An 8,826-nucleotide genomic window follows, 5' to 3' on the forward strand; every position below is an offset into this window, starting at 1 on the left:
GGAGTCCAGTAAAGGGTTCTGAACAGGAGGATGTCTGGCTGAAGTAAAACAAAAGGAGTTCTTTATAGAGGAAAAAAAAAAAAAGCAGAGAAGGGCATTTCAGATAACAGGAAGTGTCACGTGCCAAGGCAAACCGACAGGAAATTGCTAGTTCCAGCTTCTGCCATTAATTAGTTCTGTTGAACCCTTTACAGGATTTCATCAAGTCCCACTGGACTTCCAGTTTTCTCATCTTAGAAAATAAAGGTTGGGAGGGAGGTAGAGGTCGAGAGGCAACGTGGGTTTTTTTTGTTAGGTGCTTTCTAACTGGATACCTTCATGATGGAGCAGAGAGAAAAGGGCAGCTTTGAATTATCATGTCATGTTTAGGGCATGAGCCAAAAACCCATCATTTGTGACAATCAAGATGATAGGCAGGGACTTCCCTAGTGATCCAGTGGCTAAGATTGCATTCCGAGAGCTTGCGACCCAAGGTTCCAACCCTGATCAGGGAACTAGATCCCACATGCCGAAACCAAGACAAATAAATATTTAAGTTGATAGGCAGAGCCGGTAGTCATTCAGAGATTTTTGCATACTTTAATTCACCCACTCCACCAACATTTATGGCATTGACTGAGGCAGTCAATGATACGCTTTAAGAAGGCCAAGGTTTAGCAGAGGGAGACCGACGCATAAATAAGTACACGAGTACCATGGGAACTATACTGGTCTACAGACTGCAGGTTCATGGGGGCGGTAAAACAGAAGCTACTAGTGTGTGTTGTTCACATGTGGGGTTGGGGGTGAGGAGAGGGGGACAGGATTTAGCTCCCAGCTAAAAAGAACTTCTTGCTTCCTTATCCTTCACCTTTTCCGAGAAGCCGCCAGCCTTTTCAGCCGCCAATTCTTCCTGGCAGGCCGACCCGAGCGTTCTCCCTCTACCGGCAAACTTTCGCAGGCCCATGTGAGCGGTTCCCTGCATGCAGAGCGGATGCAGGCCCCAGGGCTGAGCAGAAGGGGGCTGGCCTTCGCCACAGCTTCGCTCCCACGCGAGCCCCAACAGCTCTGGCGAGAAGGGGCCGCCGGAAGGGCGAGCCGGCCGGCGCCTCCAAGGGTTGGACTCCTGGCCAGCTGGGCGGGACTCAGGCTGCAATATAAGGGGGAGCGCCCCTGTCCCGGCTACAGTGCTGAAGCTGGAGCGTCAGCAGGCACTAGAAGGCAACTTGAAACTTACGAACCAGAGGGATTGAAAAAGAGGCAAAGGTCTGATTTCTACTTCTTTGTTTAATTAGTACCAATGAATGGAAGGGGGGTGGCTTTGTGGGCGCGAGCGAGCTTGCCGGGACTGGCAGGGGATCGTTGGCGCGTTGATACCCCGAGGGCTCTGGATGGGTGTCCAGCCACTCTCGAGAGGCCCCAGGAACCCAAACTCATTCGCTTCTCTCCTCCTGCAGGAGCGCTTCTTCCCGCCACTCCCAGCCCCAGCCTCGGAAGATGCGGCTCCTCGGAAAACTGCGCGCCTCGGCGGCGAGCAGCGCGCCTCTGGAGCCTGCCTTCTCCAATGTGCTCACCCCGAACCGCATCCCCGAGTTCTTCATCCCGCCGCGGCTGCCCACCCCCTATGCCCCCGAGTCCTCCCCCGCGGCCGCCGCGCTGCCCCGGAGGTGCGCTGCTGAGCCAGACCTTTGGCTTCGAGGAGCCGACGACGGCGCGGGGCGTACGGACTGGGACCCGCGCTCGCAGGCCGCACTCTCGCTGCCGCACCTGCCCCGGGCGCTCACTGCCTACGGCTTCTGCGCGCTGCTTGAGAGCCCTCACACCCGCCGCAAGGAGTCACTCTTCCTCGGGAGCCCGAGCTCCGCCGCGCTCCCTCCCGCGCCCCGTCCCCGGGCCCACACCTACGGAGGCGGCGGCGGAGACGCCCCCCTCGCTCCAGGGGCGAGATCCCCCATTGCGACCCCCGCAACCCGCGGTGGCCCCAGCCCGTCCCTGGACACGCTCGCCCCGCCGCCCCGCTGCCGCCGACTCCTACGCGCCCCGGAAGGGCTGCTGCGCCGAGCTTTGCGGGCCGGGAGGAGCCGAGGCCTGGCCCGCGCCCGCTCCGTCTCCAGCGGGGACGGGGAAGATGATGACGAGGACGAAAGCCGCGCCAGCCCCGGGTCCCCGACGCAGGCCCCAGTCACATCCCTTTCGCCGCATCGCGACCCGCGTCCCGAGCGCCTGGAGGCCGAGGGCACCGTAACTCTGGGCCGCGCCGGGGGCGCCCTGCGTCTGGCCGCCGAATACAATCGGGCCAGCGGGCGCCTCCGTGTCCGGCTGCTCCGTGCTGAGGGCCCGGCCGGAGGGGCCGCTGAGCCCCGCGCCCCCGTCGGCTGCCGGATCAGCTTCGTCCTGAAGCCGCGGGGCGCCGTGGTCCGGCGGAGCCGCAGGGCCATCTTGGAGCAGGACTTGTGCTTGGACGGGCTCTCGGAGGACGAGGTGCGCCGCCTGGCCGTGCGCGTCAAGGCCGAGAACCGGGGCCGCGGGCTGGAGCGGGGCCGCCTGCTGGGCCAGGGCGAACTGCTGCTGGGCCCGCTCCTGCTCCTCTGAGGGCGCGCTCTGCCGCGGGGCCTCTGGGACACTGATAGCCACTGATATTGTACAAAATAAATGTTATTTATTTATTTTTCTAATCATGTTCTTGCTTTGTTGCCGTTTTAATTCGTAGATATCCGGATTTGCCATCGTTTATTGGTAGGGAAGGATAAAATTATGACTCCCTTCTCTATTCAAAACACTCAATCCTTTTTTTCCAGGCCTTTTTTTTTTTTTAAACATAAGAGATTGGCTTGTGGCTGGACGAAAGGAAAAACAACGACACTCCATCTGCGTTGTTTTGTCATTCCTAATTTATTAATATAGCAGTACCAAACGACTTACGGGTTTTTTAAAAAATGGTATTCCTTCAGCATTATGCCCAAGGCCAGGATGGACATAGACAGCTTTCCATGTTTGGTGTGGTGCGGGTTCATGTTCTCATTCGTGCGCACACACCTCAGGGTGGGAACCTTCTGTCACACGGATACCTTGGTGAGAAAAGAATTCCTTTCCCATGAAGAAAGAACAGGATCTTTTTGAAAGTGGAGTCTTCAATAATGGCTGAGGAAAAAGAAAAGAGAGGAAGCAAAGGAACTTCCAGTGGATGGTATGTGGGCAGTAGATACTCCTGGCCTCCCCTTCTGCCTTCTCCAGAAGGAGCCCTGGGAAATACAAGCTATTTCAGAAGGGAATTCATTCTTGTCTGTAAACAAGGTGATATTTTGCTTTGTGGCTTTATTTCTGCCCAACTATATGTAAGGTGCTCTGTCATTTCAGTCCTGTCTGACTCTTTGAGACCCCATGGACTGTAGCCCACCAGGTTCCTCTGTCCATAGAATTTTCCAGGAAAGAATACTGGAATGGGTTGCCATTTCCTACTCTAGGGGATCTTGCCAGCCCAGGGATCAAGTGTCTCTTGCAAACAAATTCTTTACTGTTGAGCCACTGGGAAAGCCCTGTACATAGTAATTAATCCTATTGGATTTCCCAGACGAGTTGAAATGTAAACTGCTAGTTTTTTGAAAACAGGGTTCTAAGAGAGGGTTTCTTAATCCAATTTATTTTCATTTGTTTATTCAACAAATAGACCTGAGTCTACTGGAAACTGATTATACCCAAGAAGGTATGCCCTTGACTATAGGTATCTATGGTGTGATGGAGAGCAAGAGGAGGTTAGAGAGTGATCTAGATTTCAGTCTTTTATCTGGTGCTTGTCACTTGTCTGTACTATGACAAACCAGTTCATCTCCTGGAAATCAGTGAAAGGAGGAGTAACCTACCTCACCGGGTTTTGTGACGATATGCCTTAACATCCAAATAACCCTTAAATACACCTGAAATATGCTATCATCCCTGAAAAGACTTGAACTGTACTAGTGAACAGGTGCTCAATGATGTTCCATAAAATGAACTCCTTCATTTATTCTCCTTTCTTTCTAATTGTTTGTCCTCCATCCTGGGGTGGAAGCTAGCAGAACAAATGGCCACCTGAGACTGAGGATTTAGGGCAGCCCAGGTGGGGTTATAGAACTGTTCAGCATCCCCGTGGTGAATTTCTCCAGAAACAGTAGTTTGCACTCATGCTTCATCAAAATGCACTTCAACATTATTATTAGCAAAATGAAGTTCTAGGTACCAATTTGGTTAGAATAAATAGATAAAAATCCTGCATTTTAAGCATAATTTCAAAGTTGACAAATTAGCCCTTAGAAATCAGCTAATCAAATGACTTCTGAAACTGATAATATACCGCAGAAGTGACAGGTCCAAAGCCAGTGACTAGCTGGGCTCAGACAAGAGCCAAGATGTCCTGACTTCTGCAGAGGACTGACCTACCCTTTGTTTTTTTCCTTCAACAATTAGATATAAGAATCTACATCTGAATAAGAATGGTACCAAGGTCAGGGGACAAAGCTATAAACAAGATAAAGTTCCTGTTCCCCCAAGAGTTAATTTTTGTAAGGGTACCAAACCAAAGCCAAATTTTGTTATTATAGTTTGCGGTGACTATCAGAAAGACAATAAATTATGGAGGGTGATAGAGATCCTGTGGGTTGGGGAGGTGGCAAGTGGGATGTTCTCTGGGACAGAGTGGTCAGAAAAGTCTCCATAAGATCTGAGGAAGGAGTCATCCACAAGAGAAATCTGACCTATCCAAATAACGGCTTAATATGGACATATGACTCATCAATATCTCCAAACCAGAATTCTCGATTTTCTCCTCCCAAATCTCTTCCTCCCCTGATTTTCCTTATTTTACTAAATGGTATGATCCTTCTTTCTTTCACTCAGACCAGAAACCTGGAATCAGCTCTCTCACACACCCTCCACTTTTCTTAGATGTAAATGTCACCTCCTTAGAGCATCTTCCACCAGCCATCGTATTTTTAAAAAGCATCATTGTCGCTGGCACTGCTTTATTCTTTTCCATAGCACTTAGCACTACTTACATTATATTATAGACTTATTAATTTTTGTTTATTTTCTTTTCAACTAGAATGCATGCTTTATAAAGACAGATTTGTTTATTTATTCAGTACTCTATTTCCAGTGCTTAGAAAAGAGTCTGACATATAGTAGATATTCAACAAGTATTGATTGAGTGTTGAATGAATCAAGGAAGAGATTGAATAAATAGAGGAGAGTGCTTACTCCTTGAAAGGAAAGTTATGACCAACCTGGATAGCATATTTAAAAGCAGAGACATTACTTTGCCAACAAAGGTCCGTCTAGTCAAGGCTATGGTTTTTCCAGCGGTCATGTATGGATGTGAGAGTTGGACAGTGAAAAAAGCTGAGCACCAAAGAATTGATGCTTTTGAACTGTGGTGTTGGAGAAGACTCTTGAGAGTCCCTTGGACTGCAAGGAGATCCAACCAGACCATCCTAAAGATCAGTCCTGGGTGTTCACTGGAAGGACTGATGTTGAAGCTGAAACTCCAATACTTTGGCTACCTCATGGGAAGAGTTGACTCACTGGAAAAGACTCTGATGCTGGGAGGGATTGGGGGCAGGAAGAGAAGGGGACGACAGAGGATGAGATGGCTGGATGGCATCACTGACTCAATGCACATGGGTTTGTGCAGACTCCTGGAGTTGGTGATGGACAGGGAGGCCTGGCGTGCTGCGATTCATGGGGTCGCAAAGAGTCGGACGCGACTGAGCAACTGAACTGAACTGAACTGAGAGGACCTAGGACCAAGTACTGAGACAGTCCAACATTTGGAAATGTAGAGGAGGAAATGTCAGTGTAGGGGACAGAGAAGCAGCAGCCAATGAGGTAGGGGATAGGCCAGGGTAGCACAGAGTCCTGGAAGGCAAGATAGGAATGTATTCCAATAAGAAGAGGGTATTCAACTCATTTACATCCTGCTGGAAAGTCTAGATAAATGAAAACAGAGAAATGCCTATTGACATTGGGAAGGTGAAGGTCAGTGGCGAACTTGACAGGAGCAAGTCTAGTAGAATAGTGACATTTGGAACCAAACTAGAATGGATTAAAACATGAGTGGAAGGAGAGAGTGCATAGACAAAATTTTGGACGAGGAAAGGAGAGAAAAAGAGCTGTAGCAGGAAGAGAATACAGAGTCAAAGATAATCATTGCTTAAAAAAACTTTTTAAAAGATTTTTTTCATGTGGACCATTTTTAAAGTCTTTATTGAATTTGTTACAATATTGCTTCTGTCTTATATGTTTTGGTTTTTTGGCCTGAAGGCATGTGGGATCTTAGCTCCCTGACCAGGAGTTGAACCTGCATCCCCTGCATTGGAAGATGAAGTCTTAACCACTGGACCACTAGGGAAGTCCCACATTTTGTTTTAATCTGAAAGAATCCAACACATGTTTGGAATTCCCAGGATGGAGGGAGGTATTGATAATGAAGAGAAAGAAAACCGGCAATAACTATGGAAGTACAGTGTTATAAAAGCAAGAGAGGGTCCAGAACACCAGTGGGTAGAAACAGGGTAAAGAACACACATTCCTGGTGCATCTCTTGTTCCACAGCTCCCTTCTGCCATCCATGCATCATTCCATCCTGGGGCAGCTCACACTTGTAGTCCGAGGATGCCGGGACTACCCTCTGATTTCTCATCAGAGACCAGGCTAGTGAGAAGGCCTTGTTTCTACAAACATTTCCATAAGACTAAGAATGAATTTCCCTGGAAAACCCCAGCGAACTTCTCCATGTGTTTTATTGGCACAAATTGAATCTGTCGCTGAGTATGAGGTCAGTGTCTACTGAGGCCCATGCTTCTTCCTATTAGGAAATAAAACGGGAAATGATGTGGAGTATTAAAATAAGCCGAAAGCCTGATGCTGAAAAGACTTCGCTTCAAATCTTGGCTCTGCTGCCAACTAATTGTTTGATCTTGGGGCAAATGTTTAACTTCTTTGAATTGAGGTTTTTGTCTTTTCTAAAATACTGAGTGTGAAGACATGTGTGTGTACTCAGTTGCTCAGTCGTGTCCAGCTCTTTTGCGACCCCATGGACTGTAGTCTGCCAGGCTCCTCTGTCCATGGCATTTTCCAGGCAAGAATACTGGAGTGGGTTACCATTTCCTCCTCCAGGGGATCTTCCTGACCCAGGGATCGAACCCTCGTCCCCTGGATCTACTGTGTGAAGGTGGCCAGGGTTAAAATAGAGAATTCCATTTCATCCCAGGAAGCTTTGCGTTAACAGAGGGAGGGGCCCTTCTGTTTTCGAATATATTGTGAACACCCTTTGTCAGCGCTTGCTGATGAGTATCATTTTGCTGAATGGTTTTATGTTCACCTGTGGTTCTAGTCTAAAGTCTGTACAAAGGGCAGGCTACTGGGAACCTGTCTGGGTGGCTGCACTAAGTGACATAAACACAAAGAATTGCATCTTTCCATTCCACTGGTTGTGCCCTTCAGACTCCATCTGCCGTGTTCCCAAGAGAGGAACAACAGCTCCGCTGGTGTGTGCTTCTAAAATCCAGCCATTACCACGAGGAGGTTTCATCGTTTGCGAACAGCAAGTGCTTGATAAATATCCCTGGTGATCAGACACTGTTTGTCTTGATATAGAAAATCCAAACTTTATTTTACTTGGTAAAAAGAATAGGATTTATTTTGCAGATTGCTAACACTTTTAAAAAAAGAAGCAGCGTCTCCTGTCTTCACCTGTCAGGCTGCTACTGCTGCTGCTAAGTCGCTTCAGTCATGTCTGACTCTGTGCGACCCCATAGATGACAGCCCACCAGGCTCTGCCGTCCCTGGGATTCTCCAGGCAAGAACACTGGAGTGGGTTGCCATTTCCTTCTCCAATGCATGAAAGTGAAAAGTGAAAGTGAAGTCACTCAGTAGTGTCTGACTCTTCGCTACCCCGTGGACGTCAGCCCACCAGGCTCCTCCATCCATGGGATTTTCCAGGCAAGAGTGCTGGAGTGGGGTGCCATCGCCTTCTCCAGTCTGTCAGGCAACAGTGCCTCGTTTGTCAGAACTGCCCTTACAATGCTCAGGATCCTTCTCCCTTCCTCCTCCTGGTCACTGCGGCTGGAGCCACCCTCTTTCCTCCGCTTGGGCTGCTCTGCATTGCCTCTTCACCATCATCAAACTTTTAATTTTTATTTTGAAATACTTTCAGATTTACAGAACAGTTGCAAAAATGGCACTAAAAATTCCCATATACCTTTCATCTACCCAAATTTTCCAAGTGATAACATTTTCCATATTTTTATCATTATCATTATTTATTTATAATCTCTTCTATGTACCCATCTGTCTTTTTTTTCCTGAAAGATTTCAGAATAAGTTGTGTACATGTGCCATTTTACCCCTCAAAGCCATTGTAAGGGCATAATATGCTGAAAGCAAGAAGGCCCCTACTTATCCCTCTGTGTACAGAACACCTGCTCTACTTTTTTTTTTTTGTTTGGCCACGTCCCACAGCCTGTGGGATCATAGTTCCCAAACCAAGGATTGAACCCTCACCCCCTGTGTTGGAAGTCTGAGTCTTAACCACTGGACCATCGGGGAAGTTCACCGCCGATCTTTCCTGAGAACCTCTGACGTCTGGACCAATGACGGTCCAGACACCACCAGCGACAGTGCCGATAGTTCTGTTGGTAAAACTTGATCTCCTGCTTTTAAGATGAAAACATAAATATCTATATTGATATCTTTTTCTCTGAAATGGATTATCTTTCCCCTAGGGTGCATAGAATCCATAGAATCCAATCCTCTAGATTTTTAATTGTCAAGGAGATCAAGTACTTATTAGGAAGATGAATCTACTTATTCCCT

At 48.2% G+C, this 8,826-nt stretch overlaps 1 protein-coding gene across 1 annotated transcript; it reads left to right on the plus strand.

The window, feature by feature from the left end:
* The first annotated feature begins 1,015 nt into the window (after positions 1–1,015).
* LOC129620583 (C2 calcium-dependent domain-containing protein 4A) lies at positions 1,016–2,748 on the plus strand. The gene is made up of 2 exons (XM_055536391.1): positions 1,016–1,245; positions 1,437–2,748. The coding sequence occupies exon 2, from the start codon at positions 1,477–1,479 to the stop codon at positions 2,569–2,571; it is 1,095 nt and encodes a 364-aa protein (XP_055392366.1). The 5' UTR covers positions 1,016–1,245; positions 1,437–1,476; the 3' UTR covers positions 2,572–2,748.
* Positions 2,749–8,826: the final 6,078 nt, after the last annotated feature.

The sequence above is a fragment of the Bubalus kerabau genome, chromosome 10 (assembly GCF_029407905.1).
Source record: "Bubalus kerabau isolate K-KA32 ecotype Philippines breed swamp buffalo chromosome 10, PCC_UOA_SB_1v2, whole genome shotgun sequence".
NCBI classification, from domain to species: domain Eukaryota; kingdom Metazoa; phylum Chordata; class Mammalia; order Artiodactyla; family Bovidae; genus Bubalus; species Bubalus kerabau.